This window comes from Pelodiscus sinensis, chromosome 15, assembly GCF_049634645.1.
Source record: "Pelodiscus sinensis isolate JC-2024 chromosome 15, ASM4963464v1, whole genome shotgun sequence".
Taxonomy (NCBI): Eukaryota; Metazoa; Chordata; order Testudines; family Trionychidae; genus Pelodiscus; species Pelodiscus sinensis.
Window position 1 is genome coordinate 12,385,191 of NC_134725.1, and position 22,980 is coordinate 12,408,170.

At 44.4% G+C, this 22,980-nt stretch overlaps 1 protein-coding gene across 3 annotated transcripts in view; it reads left to right on the plus strand.

The window, feature by feature from the left end:
* MED13L (mediator complex subunit 13L) overlaps positions 1-22,980 on the plus strand; it is a 379,146-nt gene that overhangs the window by 316,771 nt on the left and 39,395 nt on the right. For all 3 annotated transcript variants that reach the window (XM_075898186.1, XM_075898187.1, XM_075898189.1), the window contains 6 exons: positions 5,488-5,680; positions 8,563-9,004; positions 10,889-11,108; positions 15,004-15,192; positions 16,958-17,181; positions 17,641-17,783. In XM_075898186.1, coding sequence (XP_075754301.1) covers positions 5,488-5,680; positions 8,563-9,004; positions 10,889-11,108; positions 15,004-15,192; positions 16,958-17,181; positions 17,641-17,783 — 1,411 coding nt within the window. The remainder of the gene's footprint in view (positions 1-5,487; positions 5,681-8,562; positions 9,005-10,888; positions 11,109-15,003; positions 15,193-16,957; positions 17,182-17,640; positions 17,784-22,980) is intronic.

The window sequence follows — 22,980 nt, forward strand, 5'->3', positions numbered from 1 at the left end:
CTCTGAGAATGATTATTCAATCAGATATTCACCAACCTTATAATAGCCCCATTTAGGTTGTATCTCCCTAGTTTGTTTATTAAGAAGGTCATGGAAGACCGTAACAAATGCTTTACTAAAGTCTAGGTATACCACGTCCACCACTTCTCCCTTATCAACAAGACTCGTTATCCTATCAAAGAAAGCTATCAAGTTGGTTTGGCATGATTTGGTCTTTACAAATCCATGCTGGCTGTTACCTAACACCTTATTGTCTTCCAGATATTTGCAGATGGATTCCTTAATTATTTGCTCTATTATCTTTCCTGGCTCAGAAGTTAAGATGACTGCTCTGCAGTTTTCTGATTTGTCCTTATTTCTGTTTTTATAAATGGAGCACTATATTTGCCCTTTTGCAGTCTTCTGGAATCTCTCCAGACTTCCATGATTTTTCAAAGATGATATATAATGGCTCAGATACTTCTTCAGTGTCACAGGGATCTAAATCACGGCTCTTAAATTTAAATTATGTGTCTTAAATTTAAATCAAGGCTATTTAAAAGGTGATTTAAATCATCCATTTTAATCACTTTTTCCATTCGTACTTCATTATCTTCAAAAGAAAGAGGCATTCTTATTGGTTGATATAATCATTAAAACATTGATTTACAACTAAATACAATTTGGTGCACCTTTTTCTAATTAGGAGGGTATACCATAACAGTATAAATGAAGCCATTATGTAGCTTAATTTTTCTGTGTCCTTAATAACTGCACCACTTCAGCATGTTAGAAAGTGGTGAACAACATATTGCTTATTTACCACATAATTAACTTTTTGCTCACGAGTGGCATCAGTAAAGTCAATAAATTTTATTTAAACACCATAAACAATTTATTTTTATTACACAAAAGAGTCTCATGTTTTGGATACATAAACTTATCAAAACATGTTTCACATTTAAAACTACTTGATCTGTTGAACAGTGGGAATAACTGTCCTTGGTGAATTAAACTAGACTAACCTAGAGAAAATGTCCAATATGCCTAAGTAAAGGAGATTAAAGCGTAAGTTCCTACTTGCCTATGTCTCTTGAATGTAAGATAAACTCCTAAATTACTCAGGCCAATGGACAGTGCCATATATATAAAGCATGGCATCAGAGGTTAGAATTGGGAAAAGCAGCCTTTAATTCAAAAGTTTTGATAAATATACTGTACTGGTGAGTACCTCTTTTTTACATTAAAATTTTAGGAAACTACAATAAGTTTGGGTTTTAAAATACTTTGTATTAAATTCAGATTTCATTTTAGATGGGTTCATTAACAAAAACAAAATTAAAAAATTGGATTTGATTTTTTTTCAAAAATGGTTTTTATTTACCCTAATCATTATGTCAGCAGTGTTACCTTTCTTAAATAGGCTTGCAATCTCATACTTGAACATGTGTCAGGCGATGTCTAAATTTGAGTCATTGCTGCCAGAAATCCCTAGAAAGGAGTTCAGGGCCCTGACTAAGAGGGTGTCAACAGCCAGGAAAGTGTTGGAAGAAGCTTCTGATCTGGCGAACTCTGCAGTGTGCTCCATGGCACCTGCTGTGTTCATGCGCAGGGCAGCATGATTGCTGCTGACAGGCTTATCAATGGAGGCCCACCAATCCACCCGGGACCCGTATTTGCAGAGCATATGGACACTAAGCAGCATTACCTTAAGGACTCCTAGACCATCCTAAAAATCTCAGGGTTGTGTGTCCTGGAGCCAGAAAGGAAGAAATTTAAACCTCTTCCTTCCCAGCCCAGAGGTTCCTACCCCAGACAGGATCACATCCCAATCTTTGAGGGATAAAGGTGATTTCTCCATTTCATGGCAGATGTAAACTATTATCAGTTTACTGTCCTCCCCTTTGGTTTGGCTGTGGTCCCGAGTGTATTTACAAAATGCCTGTCGGTGGTAGCAGTTTACCTGGGACCCATAGGAATCCAGGGTTATTTCTGTCACGATGACTGGCCCTTCGGGGCAGCTATGAAGCCAAGGCTCAGTAGGATACTGCTCTTCTACTACACATGTGCCAGCATATGGGCCCCCTAATAAATAACAAAAAGTCAATGTTAGTCACTATGCCGAAGATGGAATTCACTGGTGCAGTGCTAGACTCAACCACAGCCCAGGCATCATCCCTCTAGACAGGTTTGAGGAGCTATCAGCCCTTGTAACAAAAGTCTCCACCACATTGTTAAATACAGCCAGGGTTTGCCTGCACATCCTGGGGGGTCACATGGCACCATGATCTTTCCTAGTGCTCCTCACCAGACTCATGATGCGCCCCTTGCAGATGTGACTGATGACTGTTTATTCGCCAGTCAGACACCCTCAAGACTAGGTAATTACCATCCCAGTGCACATCCTCTATTCCCTGACAGGGTGGACCACTCTAGTCACTGCGACACTCCACACATCTAGTCTCAGGTGCCTTGGATCTTGGATGGGGAGCACTTCATGCACAGGAGGAATGGGACCCTGACAAAACACACACTTATAAATATCACAGAGTTCAGAGCAGTGCAGAAGTCATGCAGGGTGTTTCTCCCCCATTTATCAGGCAGAGTGGTCCATGTCTGCAGAAACAACATGGCCACAGTGTTCTAGATCCACAGCCCTCTATCAAGAGGCAAGTCTGCTCTGAAACTTCTGTATTTCCTTGGAGGTTTGTCACCTCCCAGGGACCAAGAATACCATTGCAGACTGCCTGAGCAAACAGTTCTTGTCTCACCAGAGATGGGCTCTTCACCTGGAGGTGATGTCCAATCTCTTCCAAGAGTAAGGCTCTCCCTGAGTAGATTTATTCTTGACCAAGCAGAACACAAAGTGCTGCAGGTTCTGCTTCAGCCTGAGTTTGAAGGAAGTTGCCCTCGTGGACACTTTCCTCCTTCTTTGGACAGAAGGCCTCATGCATGTGTTTTCACTGTTTCCTTTGATTAGCAAAGTCATGCAGAAAATAGAGCAGGACACACCACCAGGGACTCTTATGGCATCCGCATGACTGCGCCAAGGTTGGTACATCACTCTCACGAGTCTCTTAGCGCTGCAGCCTCAACTTCTGCTGGTCCGTGTGGAACTACTGTTGCAAGATCACAGCTGCCTCCTGCACCTGGACCCCTCCACCTCACAGTGTGGTTGCTCCAGGGCTGAAACCTGAGGAGTAATCTGCTCTTTCAAGATAAGGCAGGTTCTCTTGGAGAGCAGACAACCATCCATCAGGTCCACCTACCTGACAAAATGAACCCAATTCTAGAACTGGGCTATTCAGAGAGGGATCAACCCCATCGAGGCACCACTGCAGACACTCATTGAGTACCTTCTGCATTTAAAACACAAAGGTCTTTCCTTGACTTCAATCAGAGTATACATGGCCACCATTTCAGTCTTTCATCTGCTGATTCAATGTCAGTCCGTGTTTTTCCAGACTATAACAGCCAGATTTTTGAAAGAACTTGAGAGGCTTTTCCCGTAGGTCCATTCCCTCTCCCTCAGTGGGACCTTAAGTTGGTCCTGTTTAGGCTGTCCTCTCTTCAAGCCCATCTCCTCCTGCTCCCTTTTGCTCCTCTCCACCAACGTGTTCTTTTTATTGGCAATGAAATCAGAGCAGTGCAGAAGGCATGAAGGTTGTTTCTCCCCCATCTGTCATACAGAGTGGTTCGTGTCCTGGTCTTTTTCAAGGATAAAATGCAGCTCAGCCCTCACCCAGCCTTCCTGCCAAAAATTATTTCTGCCTTCAACATGGGCATGGACATCATCCTTTCAATCTTCTGCCCTAAGCCACATAATACCAGTGAGGAGAGGTGTCTTCATACTCTAGACATCAGGTCAGTGCTTGCCTTTCACCTGGAACAGACAAAGCTCTCCCATATGTCCTCCCAGCTGTTTGTGGCCTATTCTAAATGGATGAGAGGTCTTCTGGTATGCTCAAAGAAGATTTCCAGGCGTTCCGCCATACCCCTTGGTGAGGGCGCATTCTACCAGAGTACAAGTCTCTTTAGTGGCCTTTCTGGTCTATGTTCCCATTCAGAACATCTGCAAAGCAGCAACATGATCTTCAGTACACAGGTTCACATCCCATTGCACTGTTGTGCAGCAGGCCAGAGGTGACACTGGGTTTGGCAGAGCTGTGTGGCTTTCAGCATGCCCTGAAGCTCCTCTCTGCCTCTGCTGATACTGCTTGGAGATACACCTACATTGAATGGAGGTGAATAAGCACTTGAAGAAGAAAAGACCTGTTTTCATAACTGGTGTTCTTCGAGATGTGTTGCTCATGTCCATTCAACATCCAACTCTCCTTCCCCTCTATCAGAGTTTCCAGCAAGAAGGGACTGAGGGAGGAGAGGGCCTGGCAGCACCCTATGTAGTACAGCCATTCAGGGATTGCTGGAGCTGGTCCCCTATGGATATTCCTGAAAGAAAATCTTCCAGCACTGTTGCATGTGGCGAGCATACGCCTCCATTGAATGAACATGAGCAACACATCTCTAAGAACACCAGTTATGGAACCAAGTATCTGTCTTTTCATTGTGAACAGTCTATTTAGAGGCCTTATTACATACACTGTTTCAAGTATATAGGGGAAAGAAAAGGTGTATACTTTGAGAAATAGTCCTTTACTGGTCAATAGTTATAGATAAGTTGATCAAATTGCTTTTTTCCAGTGTTCTAATTTTTTATGTCCATGTGCAGAATGACTTTTATTGGGCTGTGGGATGAGGGCCGTATTTAGGAGTATGGGCTATGGGGTGGGATTTAGGAGGAAAGGTTTGGTGCATGCAGCTCCAGGAAGGGGGTACTTCTCTCACTACAGCAACTTAGGGCCATCTTTCCATAGGAGCAGCTGCTCTAGCAGGTGTACCTGGGGAAGAGGTGCTTGTCCCTCTGCTCTGCTAGCATACATAGCTCTAGATGTAAACGATGTCTCCTCTAGCCACTAGATGGGGCTGCTGCCTTGCACTTCCCTATAGTCCAGATTATCTAAATTTTTTATATCCAATCTGGCCCCAGCTCCAGTTAGATCTGATAAATGGGATTTTGCTGTATTTAATTGGACTTACAACTGCGTGTTTTCCAATCTATAAGCGTAGAAATTCTTTCATTGTCCATTAGGATGAAGTACGGCTTAGCAGTTAGAGCTCATGCAGTAGAAGGCACTTTGTGAAAGAAATTGGTGCTTTCTTATACCTGTAGGCTTGAAGTATAAAACCGGATTCTCTTGTCATCCTCACTGTATACTGTGGAATTTATGGGATAGACCATACCTTATGCCCTTAGCAGGATGGTAAATATAAGTAAAGTCAGCCAGAGATAAAGAACGAGACTTTCATTTTTATAATTATGGATTTGTACTGTATGGGTCTTCGACTGGAGAGAGGGCACGAGACTGCAAACCAATCCGTTTATCTAGTTACTGGTTTTGTTCTGTGTACATGGCCTCTTGTTACAAATATTTCTTCTTGTGCTGCCAGATGTGTAGGCTTGGTCAACACAAACCAATCTGCAAAGTGTTATGTGATGGAATCATGCGGGTGGGTAAGACCATGGCGCAGAAGCTGACAGATGAGCTAGTGAGTGAATGGTTTACCCAGCCTTGGAGCAGTGAGGAGTGTGACAATCATTCCAGACTCAAACTTTATGCGCAAGTTTGCCGGCATCACCTAGGTAAGTGAAGTTGGTAGGTAGTTGGGGTGGTTGCAGAGTGGGAAGCAATTTTCCCTTTAAATCATTTATGAGCTATAAAATGATTGTAAAAATAGCTTTGTGGGGCTCCATTTTAGTCGTGTATCTCTGATTTCCATATTACATTTGTTCACTTTGCAAGTAAAAAGATGCATGTTTTAGGGATATTAAAATGTGTATGTTTTAGTAAATGTGTAAACCACTGAATGTCTCAGCAATTACATGTTTACATTCAGGGGCAAGCAGGAGGATGCAGCCCACATAGGCAGCAGTGCAGGAGGTGGGGTAAAAGCCAGCACCCTATGCGCACCAGTTGGGAAGGGAAGTCATGTAACTGTGAGGGTTAACCAAAGAGCCCAGGTTAACCATGTACACAGGTACACATTCGCATCCCTAGTATTTTCTAACTGCCAGCCTGTTAAATTCATCTTGAGAGCCAAAAGCCAATCTGTGTGTTCCTGCGGAGAAATCAGTGTACCCCTGGATGTTTGGTCATCTGATCCAGAGGCCCTTTTGTAGAGGTTTAAACATATATATTGAACTAATAGGGGGGTTAATAAGCACATCTGAGATGTAATGTCAGTGCATTGTGATTTTGTGGTTTATCTGATGCCTTACACAGATTAGAATTAGTTTATTGAACTCAAGCCATCAAGACTAAATTAATATGTATGGATTGAGTGAATCATCTGGAAGAATTTATAGTGGCTATTTCTTGTCTCTTGATGAGCAGGATATGCCCACTCTTTGTTCTAAATGGCTTGGACCTTGGCTGAGCGAGGACCCATCTTCCTGTGTGATTGCTTGGCAATTTATTATTTGTATTCGTGTTGAGGAGCCCCAATCATGGATCAGAACCCAACTGTCTTATACACTGTACAGTCACAGAACAGAAAGATGGTGCCTGCCCCAAAGAGCTAATAGTACTAGACCAAAAACAACACAAATATATAGACAGATGATGGAGCACAAGAAAACAATGAGCCAGTGCTAGTTTATGTGATAGGTAATTGTCTCAGAACATCAGCTGCTGAACTAGTTGATGCATTTAGATCAGCTGAGGCGTGCAAGTTGAGAGTTCCCATTGTCATTGTAGAGGGGAAGACACTAGGTTGTTTTCAGTGAAGTTCTGGAATTAAATCCCCCCAGCCATCTTTGTTATCAGTGAGGACAGATTAGAGCTCCCTGGTCTGGCATACTTGGGACCTGACCAGTCCTGAATGAGGTAATTTTCTGAATCAGGGAAAGTCTCCTGGCCCTAGCCTCCTAGCATGCGGCCCCTCCCTGTAGCTGGTTCCGCTCCAGCCCCTCTGCAACTGGGCTCTGGCCTCGCTTCTGCCCCACCCAGCTGGAGCTTCCCAGGGACTCGGCTCTCTGGCTACCACCAGCCTCACTTGTCCCCAACCTGGTCAGGGCTTCCCTTGAATGGCACTTGCTGGTGGCCCCACTTCTGCCCCACCCGGCTGCAGCTTGCCAGAGACAGGACTCACCAGCCCTGCTGCTGCCCCTGCTGATGCCGGCTGAGGGTGGGACTCCCTGCCATTGAACTCCCAGGGGGCTCACACTTGCGCCGCTGGGACTCTGTGGTCCAACAACAACTGTGGTCCTTCTGGTTGTTGCCAGACCAGAGAGTCCTAGATTTAGGTGGTTCAATCTGTACTTGAGTAGTTGATTCTGCTGACTATGAGGGCTAGCCTCACAGGCTTTGGAAAAAGGGAAGTTCAGGAAGGTATTCAAGCATTTGGGATAGGTGGGTGAGTAAGAGTACTGTAATAGGTTATTTAATAAAGGGATTGTTTGTGAAACCCCAAAAATATTTTCATTGGAGACCACCCAGAGTTACACTGGTATGGGTTTATTGTTTGAGGAATTAGCACTCTACTATTTGCATTACAAGGTTAAACCTAAGAAGATAGAGCTGCCAAACCATTTATCTGTAAAAATTGCCAATATGCCATTACAGGTTACATCTATAAAATCTGGGACTCTTTGGTCCAGCAACATCCATGGAGATTGCTGGACCACAGGGCCCGGCTGGCCAGGTTCAGGGGCTGGGCTGGTGGTGTGAAGAACAGTTCTGGTAGTAACAGGGCCGGCGTGGTGGGCAGCACAGCCCCCACTGGGGCTGGCTGACAGCACTGCTCTGGAGCACAGCCTCGGTGGCAGTGGGACAGCACAACAGTGTGTACAACCCTGCCTAGCCAGAGGCAGCATAGGGTCAGCATAGCAGGGAGCATAGCCCACCCCGGACCAGAGAGAGTGGGACCAGCACCAGGGAGCACAGCCCAGATTGGAGCCTGCAAGTGCAGCCCACCAAAGCCAGCAGCAAGAGCACAGCCCAAGCTGCAGTCAGCGCATGTGCAGAACTGTGTAAAATGTGCTCAGTCCATGAAGTTGCTTAGGGTCCAAACATACTTCAATTAATTTAATTAAATCCCCCAAAGCCCCCCCTCATGTAAAAAGGGCTTGTACTGGCAGAGATAAAGATGCTCTATTAAAGGGTCATAGTGAACTGTGAATTAAGTCGTGAAGTTGAATGTCACGGATAGCCACAAATACAGTGTTATCACATCACAATGTAACCAGAACTAATGACACATCAATAGTAATGCTGATTCACTTCCCCTTCTCTTTATACTGTTGGAACTCTGCAAAACCAAGCCAGTGTTTAATAGTTGAATCAAATTATCAAAAGGTGCTCATTGCAAAATTGAGTCTACAATTAAATATTTATAATGGAAATTATACTCTCACAATTTTCCTTCTCCCTCAAAGCCTAGTACTGTATAACTTTACAATGCTTTGTGTTTGATGTGAACGGATACATAACAACAATTTACTTTTGTTTTTATACACTCTTTCAGCACCTTACTTAGCCACTCTGCAGCTTGACAGCAGCCTGTTGATACCACCTAAATACCACACCTCAGCACCAGCAAGCCAGGGGCAAGCAATGCCTGGGAGCACTGGACCTATACCCCCAAATTCAACTTATCTATCAGGTCCTGGGGCCCCACCAACAGGCAGTTCCTTTAATTCCACGCCCAACAGTGGGACCACTCACCTTGCAGCAGGAAGTAGTTCAGCATCTGGATCCTCTGTGCCACAGTTGTCATTGACTTCCTCAACACCCAGCATTAACCAGATGAACACTGCCTCCTCTTCAGGGTTTAGTGGAATTGTGGGTTTAGGGCAGAACACCAGCACTGGCGGAAATTCTGCAGACAGGCCCCTGGGGAGCACAGGTTCTGGAGGAGACACAGAAACTGGACAGAATTCATCACAGCAGCAAGAAGGGCAGGAAATGTAAGTTACTAAGTACTTGAATGAGTCCATTTATCACTATTTCATTTCCTTAGGGTATATCTACACTGCCACTAAACACCTGCATCTGGTCTCTGTCAGTTGACGCAGGCTCGTAGGGCTTGGGGTATGGGGCTGTAAAATTGTAGATGTTCAGACTCAAATTGTTTTCAAGGCTTTGGCATCCTGCAATAGTAGAGAATCCCAGAAGCCAGGCTCCAATGTGAACCCAAACATTTACATCACATTTTTATAGTTCCACAGCCCAAGTCCCATGAACTCAAGCCAGCAGACAGTGGGCGTTTAGTGGCAGTATAGACATACTCTTCTCTTCCTGCAGTAAGCCAGGTGTGGGGAACCTTTTTTGGGCCAGGGGCTGCTGACCCACGGAAAAATCAGTCGGGCTGCACACAAGTGAGAAGCAAAACAAAAAACACTGATGAGGCAGCTGGCTGAGGAGAACAATGCTCCCCACGTTCTCCTCACACACCAGAGCATCAGAGAGCCCAGCCTCGTAGATTTTTGTGTTCCATCCCACAGTGAGGCAATGTGGGGGCTGGAGTGCCAGTACAGGCTTCCCAGTGCTGGGGGTAGGTGGGGCTGAGCCTTAGGGGCTAGGTTCAGGCAAGCCCCGGGCCTGAGGTTCCTCAACCCTGCCTTAAGCAACATGGACATTCCTGAAATTGAAGAGCTCATTGTTTTCTCACAGCCATCCAGAGCTGCAGCTGTGGCTGTTTTGATTACAACAGCTGTCTCTGATATATAGCGGGTAAATTTTATCCATCATTTGTAGTCATTGAAATGAGTCTTATTATTTCACGTTATTTAGTTAAAAGAGTCACTGTTATTGTTGATAGGTTCAAAATTTGACCCACAATTTTTTTCTTGTGTTTCCAGAAGTAGGTATTATTTTGTGTATATAGATTCTCTATATGATCAAAACTAATGCTACGTTGCTGTTATTTCTTAAACCCGTTCTGGCATTACAGTATTTCTAAATAACCCTCCAAGAAGGAATCAATGTGCACTTATACAATGTCAGGGAATTGATTTTGGGGATAAACAGATTGCAGCTTGGGGTTGCTAAAGAGTCGTCATCAACATAAGTGCGTAAAACATTACTTTTAAAATTAAAAAAATATGTTGCCACCTTTTAAAAATTCTGCCTGCCTGAGGCAGATGCTCCTTGATGGGTAATTTTTTTCTCTCACTTTTTCAATAACTATGTTAACATGTAGATGTTATGCTGATAAATTGTCATAACATAGTGGGTTAATGAGCTCACATCTTTTAAGTAACAAGTTCAGACCTTCCCCTGTTTGATGCTGTTGTTATACTTCTGTTCAGTAGTCTATGCAAAATCTACCACTGTAATTAAAGCTAGTTGGCAGCCACAGCAGACTGAATGTGTTTCTTATCTCTGCATGTTGATCCCTCCTGTTCAGAATTGAGGCACTTCCACAGGGAGCAATGCAAGAAAACTTTCACTGCCGGTGCTATACCTATTCTGTGAATAAACCAAGGAGGCCTTCAGTCTACTGTCTTCTTTCCAGCTTTCTTCAGTACTAAAACAACTTGTCTGAATGACCACAGGCAGAAAATAGCTATGTAAATTGTCATTCACTGATTTAGTCCTAATCATTTCTTGTACACATTCTTCAGAAGTAGACTGTTCTGGGTGTTTCACTTGGGTTTGTGTCACTCTTTTAGCAAGCACCTTTAACAAATTATTAGCAAGTACTTTAATGTGTGATGTACATCTTTGGGTAGATGTAAGATCTTATCAGCCATAGTTTGCAGATTGTGTTTTTAATTTTATTGTCTCAGTGTAAAAAGCAGTCCTCCCCTTCAGGATTTGCTTATGCACTTTTATACATGTGTCTCTAGTGTTACAGAGAGGGAGAGAATAGGGATTCCCACTGATCCAGAATCTGCAGACAGCCATGCCTATCCTCCGGCAGTTGTTATCTATATGGTGGATCCTTTTACCTACACAGCAGATGAGGAATCTGCCTCAGCTAACTACTGGTTGCTAAGTTTGATGCGATGCTACACAGAAATGTTGGATAACTTGCCCGACAATATGAGGAATTCTTTCATTCTTCAGGTAATATTTTAACTTTGGAGATACATTCTATCACATCAAACGTTTGCAGAATACAAAAAGATGTAAAATGGAAGCTGGGATACGATGTTTGAACATAGTGCCCAGTGCTGTTCTGTACAATGTTTAGTTGACATTTACAAAATGTGTTTTATTAAATGGGCAAGTAATGTGTTAAAATAATATCTTGCTTGTGATGTAATGGAGGAAATTTTTTGAAGTAGTTACATATAGTAGAGTTATGCAAGGGATTAACCCAGTGCCACAGACACACTCCTTGTGCCTCTATTAGAGAGAGGCAGCAAGGGGGGAAGCAAGAACCTGTGTTGAGAGGAGCCAACTTAAAAGCTGGCTTCCCCCAGCATCATCTCCGGTGTGCCACCGTGCTCCCCCCTGCTGCCTCTATCAGAGGCAGTGGATGGGGTTAGGGTAGGCCAGTCCTGTCTACCACAAACAGAGGCTGTTCTAGCACTAGCCTCTGTTTGTGGCGAACAGGGCTGTCCACCACAAATAGGGGTTGCTGGACTCAGTGTGAACTGGGACCCGGCAGTCCTGACTCTCACTGATCTCTGCGCCTCTGCATTATAAATGTAGTAAGAGTCCAGCAGCTCTTACTACATTTAAAATGCAGAGCTACAGCCTGGATGATTTTCAGAGCTGGCACAATCTGGGACTGCTCAGCCCCAGCTCGAGGTAGGTCCTAGAGCTACCTTGCCGCGGCTCTGCAGAGTGGTCCTATTAACTACTTGTAGTTTATACAAATTGTATTGACCTGATAGCTGCATTTTGAAATCCTTAATCCCATTGACCAGTTTCTAGCCAATGAGAGCTGTCTGTTTGAAGATCAGGCAGTGCGCGGAGTACCTGTTCCCTCAGGCTCTTATGCACCGATATACATGGCTGCTGCAGCCTGTGCAGGGGTGGGGCAGGCAGGGAGCTTGCCTGGGAAACGTACTGGGCTGCTGGCTGGGAGTCTCCCAGCTAAGCCTCCCAGTCAGAGCCTGTCTCTGGAACCCTAGCGCCTCCATTCCTCTCCATTCCTGCCTCCCTACCCCACATAAGCCAAACCCTCTGCCCCCCTCCTGAACCCATACCCCCCCCCCCGACTCTGCACCCCAATCCCCTGCCTCAGGTCACAACCCACTCCTGCCCCAGGTCCAACCCAGACCCCTGCACCCTTCCCTGAACCCCAGAACCCTGCCCCAGGTTACAACCCCTTCCTTCACCAAAACTCCCTCCCAGACCCCACACATCCTTCTGCACCCCAGTCCCTTACCCCAAGCTCCCTTCTGCACCCTTCTCCACCCAGGACCCTACATCTTCTCCATTAATATAATGGAAGAGTGATGCTCAACCATGTTCCAAATTCTTGGAGTGTCCCCCTCCCCCATCAAAAATTATTGCCCACCCTGATATAAAATGTAACATTAGTATCCCAGCTGCATATTTTAGCTTGGCTCACAGCAGGGGATTGAGCAGAAGATATTAAAATAAAATAACTGTTCTCATTTTAGTAACTGAAGTCTGAATAGATAGATCCTGCATGACTAGAAATCAGTAGTACACTTAGTTCTCCGTTTGTGTAAAGAAATTCAGAGGCTTGCCCGTTCTCAATTCATCATGTTTATTTTCTGCATATCTGTAGTTTGGTTTTTGATGTATGGCATTTTGCCAAACAAACAAAAATGTTTATTGGTTTAGTATGTTCCAGGAGTATAAAGAGGATTCCTGCACCTGAAAAAGTGTGATACACAAATTATGTAGTCTCTTTATTTTTAGTTATTGTTACAGGTTAAATCTCTAAAATCTGGGACATGCTGATCCAGCAACATCGATGGTCCAGCAGGACCATGGGTATTGTTGGATCAGAAAGCCCTGGCTGGCCAAGTTCAAGCGCTGGGTGGGTGTGGTGGAAGAGCACAGACCCAAGTGAGGCTGGTGCAGGGAATGCAGACCCAGTGAGGCTGCAGGCAGTGGGGCTGGCGCCTGGGAGCTCAGTCCCGGCTGAGTTGGCAGAGTGGGGAGTGCAGCTATGCCTAGGCCAGAGATAGCATAGTCTGCAGTGCCTGGGAACACAGCCCCAGTTGGGGTCAGCACAGTGGGGAGCACAGCCCCATCCCCAGGAGGATCATAGCCCCAGGAGGACTGGAATCACAGGGTTGGCGGGGGAGCTGGGCCAACAACCGAGAATTGACCTCCCTTAATCTGGCAAACTCCATGATTCGGCACTTCTCAGCTCCCAACAGTGCCAAACCAGGGAGGTCCTACCTGTATCACTAAGCATGTTGATTGAGTTTGTGCCTAAAAGCTACAAGAGGATAGCTATCATTGTGCTAGGCATAAAAAATTATAGTCTCTGTCCCAATGAGCTGATAATCTTAAAGACAAAGACATATGTTTCCACATTCACCTCTGATGTATTGTAGTAACCAGAAGTACTTAAAGAAGGAGTTGAAGACAAGGCAGAGAATTATTGTGAACGTAATTCTCAATGTAAAGGGATTTGCGTTGAAAATATTCTTTTTGTGTTGTTTGTTCAGTATCGGAAAGAACATTTTCTTCTTCTTTTTCCTTTTCTCACTGTAAGGATAGACCCCTCGATCTCTCATTTTTCTTAGGGTATTCCTTAGATTGTGGGCCTGTCTCTTCCATGGAGAAACAGTTATGTCTTAGAGAAATACATTCATTTTGCTTTATGAATGTAATTATATTGCAACAGATAGCAATATTATTACATTGCTACACAATTTACCATCCCAGAGGTAGTGTTGGCCTACAGAACAAATCAATAAAAGTGACATCTCAATAAAGAGAAGGTCCAGATATACTGGTCACTACTTAAAAAACCGTCAGTTTAATAACAATAACCTATACTTCCTGAGATTGCCACAGTTTTCTTCCTATATTAAGAAACAGAGAATCATAGAGAGAGAGATGGAGGGAGAGAGGGAAAAGGAGAGAGGGAAAGAAAGTGGGAGGGGAAGGTTTTGCCTCAAACACAAAGTTTGAGATGTTTGGTTCCATGTTTCAGTAAGAGCGTCTGGAAAATTCAGACATGGGTAAAAAGCATGCTCAAGTTTCAAGAATGTTTGAGTATAAGGTTTTGATTTGCATCTGCCTTTACCATCATCTGTAAGCTGCATGTCCTTGATCACAGACAAGCTGGTGATCTGACTTGACCTCCACTTATAAATAGAGCCCTACAAATCCGCATATATCTGCGGCTCATTTTTGAAGATGCGTATAATTTTATATCTAGAATCCTATAGATTTGTGGATATTCATTTTGTATCTTCAGGTATCCACAGCCGTGGATGTGGATGCAAATATCCACAGCTCATTTTTGCGAACACAGCTGCGGATACAAATTTTGTATCTACGCAGGTTCTACTTGAATCTCTACTCAAGATTCTTGTTTCATTGAGCAAAGTAGAAATTTAGGTGGACAAATCATCTCTTTATTCTTCTGTTCTGTGTTATTTAAAAATAAATTGACATAGGAAGCTAATTTGCACTTTCAGCCTCTAGTAAATCAGTCAGCATACCCCAGATTATTAAGTAATTAATAAACAAGTAGTCCTGGGCTGCTGGACAATAGGATTATTTTTTTAAGTGTGCTCTGAGATAGAACCATGTAAAATAAACTGTGGTTCAATGCTCATGTTCAGAAATACAACGCGATAGTATGGGGCCCCACTCCTGATTGATGCTTGTGGGCATTACCATAATACAGATACAGTGCTAATATACGCAATATCTGTAGTTGCTAAACGAAGAATGAATTCTTGTTCTAAATAAATCTGAATTTGACTTGTTTTATTTCATGTTGTTGGGGTGGGAAATAAGCCCTTTCAGTATTTTTAATCCTGATTTTTATTTTTTATACATAAATGTATAGATTGTGCCTTGCCAGTACATGCTCCAGACAATGAAGGATGAACAGATATTTTACATTCAGCACTTGAAGTCTTTGGCATTTTCAGTTTACTGCCAGTGTAGGCGACCGTTGCCCACACAGATCCACATTAAGTCTCTCACTGGCTTTGGACCAGCTTCCAGCATTGAAATGACCCTCAAGAACCCTGAGGTTAGTAATCATACCAAGACAAGGAATCTGATTCAGGAACCGACCTCATTTTCCAGAACCCAGAAAGAATGAGCATGAGACTACTTATAGTAGCCAGAGGCTTTCTTCTTTTCAAGGTATTGGCGGTGATGATATAGAGGAAAGGAAACACCAGAAAATAAGTGCATCATCTAATATATCTATGTAGGAAGTAGGTAGTTGAGCACATTCTAGATTCTGTCACTTCTCATGAAATCATTTTGCTGGCCTGCAAGCTATTCAGTGATTCTGTCTTTCACCTGATCCTAAATTTGCAAATGATTCAAGTTCTGCTTTCTGCATTTCAGACATCTCAAATGAAAAATCTTCCTTCCTTTGGGAAATAGCATGGGGCTTACCTTTTATATTTGTTTAATTAAAACTATATAAAAACCTAGGAGCTCAGTTTATTAATTAGAAATGTAGTTCCAAAATGAAACCAAGATATCAGCACATTTCCGCACATACACACCCCCATCTGAAATAAAAACAATTGCAATTGAAATCAGAGTCTCCACATTTCTCAAAATTCCCAGAAGTAGTCTCGGCCTCAGTCCTCCTGTATACCCCTGAAAAAAACAGATTTTTTTTCTTTAAGCTGCTCTCTGACTCACTCTGGTGGAGGCCCAACTCAGGAGCTTATACTATTGCTCAGGTGTGGCATTGTGTAATAGTGCCATGACAATAACATTATTTTATAATGTAACATGACATTATTTTATAATGTAACATCTGAGCTCCAGTTTATGTGCAACCAGCACATGCTGCAGAACAAACAACAGAAGGGGGAAGGAGAGAGAGGATTGAACAAAAGTGGAAAGTATCACCATGAAGGAGTATGGTATAACAGAACTGAAGGACAAATAGGGGCAGAGAGGAGATGGAAAAGAAACAGAGGAATGTTGGTAGGGATAGAGAGAACGGAGGTGGGATGGAGCGTCAGCCTGTATAAGAACCCAAAGCATTCCTTGTTCTTTCTTTCATTCTTTCTCCTCAAACGGATTTATTCTTTCTTTACCAACTTTTTAATTTTTCAAAGAGACAGAAGAAGATAAAATTAATAGGACAAGAAAAGTAACATTTCCTCATGTAACTGTGTTGGTATTTAGAATACCACAAATGTACTCTCTGTTAAACATGCATTTCTCATCCCTCCCCACCACATCTTTCAAGTGTAATCTCAGTTAACTGAAAAGTTAGACATGAAAGCGTATCAGTTCCTAGATTATTTACTATAGACCATCTATCCAGTAAACTCATTTGCTTTATAATTCCTTTACTGATCCAATATAATGTTTGAAGAAGAGTAAATTTAGTAAGGTAATGACTGATTTCTGTTAGAATATGCATTGTTTTAGGGGTGATTCAAAGTATTAACATGCAGAGTCAGAACTGAATTAATGCTTTAAGTTAAAAACTGGGTGTTTAACAATCCTAGGGCGTGTCATTCAAAATCTGGTAATATTTTTAATTAATTTAGGAGAACTGATTAGCAGCAGACCTGCTGTTCAGCTCTGACAATGAAACCTCCACAATAGCCCTAAGATTGAGATGATGGATTCCTTTATGTTCCTCTGTTACCAGGATATATCAGTTTTGATTATGAATTCCTTGGATTGTAACTGTTTGTATCACAACTTTCCTATTTCTTCATGTATATATCACCATTCTGTTTTATACATTTCTTGTGCAAACATTGCTTTAGATAACTCTGTACTGACGATAATGTTGCTGACCTTGATTGCAGCGCCCCAATCCAATTCAGCTCTACTCTCCTCCTTTCATACTGGCACCCATCAAAGACAAACAAACAGAACTGGGGGAGACATTTGGAGAGGCCAATCAGAAATATAATGTGCTCTTCGTTGGATATTGTTTATCTCATGATCAGCGCTGGCTCCTGGCATCCTGCACTGACCTCCATGGCGAGCTGTTGGAAACCTGCATTGTAAATATTGATTTGCCAAACAGGTAGAAACCTTCAGTTTTATGTTAAGTTTGAATTGTCATTTCTCCATGATCACTTTGTTGCCTGGCTGTTTGCACACCCCTTTCTAGTCCCCTCTGTTACTATGAATAGTGATAATATTTCATTGTATTGGTGGTTTCTATCATGGCTTATTAAATACAGAGTAAGAAAATGGTTGTGTTTGCTTTATAAATGCCAGCTGAGTGCATTTCTAAGTACACTTGGTATCATGTTCAACATATTGGTGCTTCATTAGTGCTGGGGTCTTTGGATACTATTGTAATGCCAGTAATAAAAATAGAGAGAAAGATTCCATTTCTATTTTATGGTCTTTGAATTTAAATAAGACACTCAGATTTTACAGTTCTGTGGGTGGTATAGGAGTTCAGCAAGATAGTAAAAAGTGAAATAGTGACGTGGGATAGAAATCTGAAATTCTTCTACATTTCCCTTATCTCCAGATCAAGAAGGAGCAAAGTGTCTGCACGTAAAATTGGTCTGCAGAAGCTATGGGAGTGGTGTGTTGGGATTGTACAGATGACATCACTGCCCTGGAGAGTTGTAATTGGACGCCTTGGAAGACTGGGCCATGGAGAGTTAAAAGGTATGGAAAGCTAAGGATGCTAATGTGCTGAGGAGTAGAACTACAAGACAGATTACTGTTCAGGAAGGATGGTTTAGTATATTAAACAGGATCCTCAAACCAGGCACTATGGCTGGGGGTATAATTCCACTTAATGTTAAAATGCAGGTAATTTTTTAAATGTGTAACCACTGAAAAACTCAGTGGTTACATGATTATGTGCACCTGCAGCTGGCTTCCCAAGGCAGCAGCAAGTGACGATAGGCAGCTCCCTGGGAGCTGGTGCACATGGGAAGCCAGCTTTTAAGACAGCTCCTCACATATACCAGCTCCTGCCTGCCATCCTGTACTGCTTCCTCGGATAAAAGGTAGCAGTGCGGGGTGGCAGCCAGCTCCGCAGGAGCAAGGTGGAAGCCTGCTTGTAAACATGAACATTAACCAAATAAGCCCAGCCTTATCAGTTAACTGTTTATATGATTATATGCTCAAATCCCTAGTGTAACTTGGATAAGTCATTTTATCTGTCTCTTTCCCTATCTTTACAATGAGGATACATTTATATTGCCTTTCTCACAATTATATTGCCTTGCTCACATGTGTCCTAGACAGGGGAAGGCATTGCCTTCCAAAATTGCTTCCTCTAGCCCCACCCATGCTCCACTGGCATTCCCCAGAACAATGTTCCCTCTAACTTTTTTCTATGGGCAAAATAAATTTTGTTATGTGCACTGAGTCATGTGCGTATGTGCACCACCAATAGAAACACATGCTGCTGGCTGTGGGTGCTGTGGGCACTCTGCTAATCATCTGGGCAGTATTTGAATCTCTCGTGGGTGGTCTCACAAATTGCTCCAGACCCACTCCCCCAGCTTGCTGTTGTGATCCCAAAGGCAGAGGCAGGCCAGCTGGGAGCTGCACCACCTAACTTCCCAACACTAGGGCCACTCTGGCCGGCCAGTGCTGAGGCTGGCAGCTTGGCTGCAGGGAGGGCCTTGCTGGGGCCTGGCCCCAGTGCTGTGATATGTCTGCTAGCTAACTCTCCAGAGCTCCAAGGCCGGGGGAGGCTGGTGCTGTTCCACCCACTGGTTCTACGGAGCTCTAGGGCTGGAAGAGGCTGGTGCTGCGCTGCCCACTGGTTGTCCGGAGCTGTGGGGCTGGAGGAACCTGGGGTCATGCCTCCCACTGGATCTCTGGGGATGATGGGAGGTTGGAATCCTACTCTGGGGCAGGAAGGGGGTAAGGGCCAGTAGCCACATTAGGTGAGGGTGGGAGAGAAGGCTGGGCAGGTGCCTGCAGGCCACAGTGAGGGGGAAGCATGGGCTTTGGTGGGCAGATCTGGGGAGGACTTGCCTCCCCAACCCATGGAGTCATCCACTGTCCATGCTTGCTCACTGAGGGTATGTCTACACTGGCACCCTAGTTCGAACTAGGATGGTTAATGTAGGCAACCGAAGTTGCAAATGAAGCCGGGATTTGAATTTCCCAGGCTTCATTTGCATCTTGCCGGGCGCCGCCATTTTTAAATGTCCGCTAGTTTGGACTCCGTGCCGCGCAGCTACACGCAGCACAGACTAGGTAGTTTGGATTAGGCTTCCTATTCCGAACTACCGGTATACCTCGTTCCACAGATACCGGGCAAATGCAGCTCTTGTTGGCCATGGATCAATGTTTGCGGCCAGTGGGGGTGATAGGAAATGGTGTCCCGGAGGTGAAGGTAGATATAGCGGTATCAGCCAGCCAGGAATTAACCCTGGTGGGCCACTGCTTTTTTAATGCCCACTCTTGCATTACTGGGTGGTATAATGTCATAGCATAAGGTGTATAATTTTAATTCTGGAAATGTAATGCATCTAGGTAGAAGGGCCTGTATAAGCTTAAGCTAAATGAGGAGCTGGCCCATATGGATCCTGTCAGGGCCTAGTGTTTGCAGGAAAGTAGCAGATGCAAGCTTATAATTGGATTTTAAAACTCCAAATGGAAACAACTCTAGTGAATACAGTGAAGATACTGAGCAACATGTCAAAATTATGTCAATTGCAAAATAACTAAAATGAACTGGTCACTAGGGTTTGCCAAATATTATGGTATCCCTTGTGAACTGCAAGGTTGTCATCCCCATTAAAGGATTATGGACATTGACATGGAATTATGGAACATTTTACTTTTAGATTTTCTTTCATTGAAGTCTATGTGCAAAGAACTTTGTTTTCCAAAACTCATCCAAATTAAAACACAAAGGCAAATATTGACGAGGGTTAAAAAAAATCCAGAAATTGAATAACCTGATATGGTGTGTGTTGACGTAAGACTGTAGGTCACCTCATTGCAAAGAGTATAGCACTAACTTATGATAACATTTGGTAAATAGCTATTAATACATTATTCTTCCTTAAAATCACAGTTAATAGGTGGGCTAACTGAAGTTATGTTTGGTAGTCTTACACTCTAATCACTTGCATAAATACTTTCTTTGGCAGATCACTGTGACTATGCTGTAAAATTCCTTTGGCCCATACAGTAAAGCTGCAATCAGATTGTGCTTGCACTGAAATAAAATTGCTACTTGCATGTCTGTAACACTCAAGCAATGGTTATCAGAAGTGATCTTACAAACAAGATTTTGAGCCTAGCAATATGGTGTCACTCTGGTGCTGCCTTGTAGTTGACCTCAGCTCAGTTAGCACATACCTTGGAAGATGTGTTCCTTGTTTCACTTAGAGAATGATCCCCCCTAATGTATTGTTCTGCCGTCGGCCTTAAAAGCAGCCAGAAGATCTGGGAGGATGATCCCACAGTAAAATTGAGTGAATCTTAGGGCTGAGATTGGGATATGGGTAAGACATTTAGTGCATTTTGTTGTTTGAATTGGAGCATGAAGATAATGTAGACTGGAGGATAAAGATCTTAATTAAAGCAGTGTGCATTCTCCTATTAATCACCTGAGCTATTGAAGTAACTTACTTGAAGCTGTTCCAGATTCATGGGTTTGGGGCTAATTAAAAACAACCAGATAAGCAGCATGTATCATTTTTTTTAAACTAGTACTCAGGCTAGCCTTAGGGAGCTGGTGCTTTAGTCAATGTAGGAAGAGAAGCAGATATCTACACAACCTTCAATTCAGCTCATACAAACAAAGGAGGAGCATAAATTGGCTTCAGAAAGAAACAGTTCTTCATCGAGTAGTGTCCCCGAGGGTGCTCCACTCTAGGTGCTGGGCTCGTCCCGGCGCCGCAAACCGGAGGAATTTTCACTAGCAGTTGCCCCCCTACCAGACCGCGCATGCGCAAGTGCCCCTTCACGCCTTTCATCTGAGCGCAGTCCAGTCTTGTCAGTTTCTCTCCAACCGTCCGCAGCCGCAGACGGAGTTAGATTAAGCTCCCTTCCCCCTCTCTGAGGGAAAAGGAAAATCTCTTAGTTAGTTAGTTTTCTTGTTACTACATAGATAGTTACCAGTTATAGTGTTAGTAGTTGTAGTCCCCTGTTTAAAAAAAAAAAAAAAAGAGAGAAAAGAAAAGAAAACCGTTTTTCCTTCAGCGGTCAGTCAGTGCCTTTCTGACTAAAAGTGACAAACAAATAAATCAGGGCGCCAGGATCACCTGGCTTCAAGAAGTGCCTTCAGTGCCAGGAGGCTATCCCTGTCTCCGATGGACACTCCCGCTGTGTAAGGTGTCTCGGGGACGCTCACGTCCCAGCAAAGTGTAGCCATTGCGCGAAGCTGACAGCTCGCGCCAGAAGAGATCGGGAGCTGAGGCTGAGGGTCCTTTTATTTAATAAGGCCTTACAAGCTCCAGAAGTCTCCGAGCCCTGCTCGGCACCCAAAGATCACGCTGGGCAAGAGATCTCCAGCAGGACCCATAGGACGCCGGGCGGCAGTTCGGACAAACCGGGGAGCTCTGGCTGTGCGCTGAGACTCCCCGCAGACAAGTCGGGCAAGGGCCGTAGCTCCTCTGCCCCAATGGGATCCCGCCACAAGAGCTCCGCTTCGGCACCCACAAAGGGTTTGCGGGCGGAGTCGGTGCCGGCAGCGGCTTCAATGGCTTTCGCAGAGCCGGCAAGAGAAGCCCCGGCACCGGGAGTTTCTGCGCATGCGCGGCTAGAACCAGCTGTGTCGGCACCTACAGCTCCTTCTCTGAGTGCCATTCTGTGCTCCTCGGTGCCAGGTGCATCGGCACCGGATGTGACACCGCATCAGGAGTCTCTGCCAGCCCAGCCCTCAGCTCTCACGTCATCCGCGGCTGATCCAGCGGCACCGAGCTTTCACTCTGCCGAAGATCAAGTGACACAGGCTTCTTTGCTGCCTACTGTTCAGCCACAAGCACCTCCTCAGCCTGCCTTCAATTCCTTGGGGCCAACTAAAGCGCAGCAAAAATCTGCAAGAGTCCGGACACCATCACTGACACCGGACAGTGTCACCTTCTCTCCTGGACCTGATTCACCTGCCTCGTCCCATGCTGATTGCCGTCGTCGTGTTCACCGTTACACAGCCTCTAGGGAACCCTACTATAGGTCACCTCGTCATTCACCGCCAAGTCGGTACTATCGGAGCCACTACTCGCGGTCTCCTTCATGCTACTGTAGGAGATCCCTTTCACCAAGGTCCCCAAGACGTACACAGTGCCCTCGTCGGTATGACATGGTGAGAAGATACAGCCGTTCTCCCTGCCACAGCCGGAGGGATGACCGATGTTATCACGAGTGCTCTTCTCATTCATCCCACCGCAGAAGATATTCGCGATCGTGGTCACCACAATCTTCTCGGCATGAATCTCCACATGGTCTGGACGAGTCTACCCCTTATGTTGTCCCACCATCCTCAGCTGGGGATTTGGATTTGGATTCACAATATCAGGGGGATAAGCAGGACCACACTCCTCTTCAGGGACAGCAGAGCCCTGATTCCCCGGCGCAGCGTTCCTCATCCTCGCCGGATGACACAGTTATCCCTGCGGATTTGTCTCCTACAGAGGACCACAAGCAGTTCCAGGAGCTCTTCAAGAGGGTTGCACAATCCCAGGACATTCAGACCGCGGATGTGCAACAGAAAGAACATCGGTTGCTTAAGAATCTACAACCTTCCCAGAAGTCAAAGCTCGCTTTTCCCTTTGATGACGCTATAGTGGAGGTCGCCAACGACATCAGGCAGACGCCGGCCACATTGCTACCAACTAATAAGCGGTTGGACAAGAAGTACTTCATAACTCAGAAGGATATGGAGTTT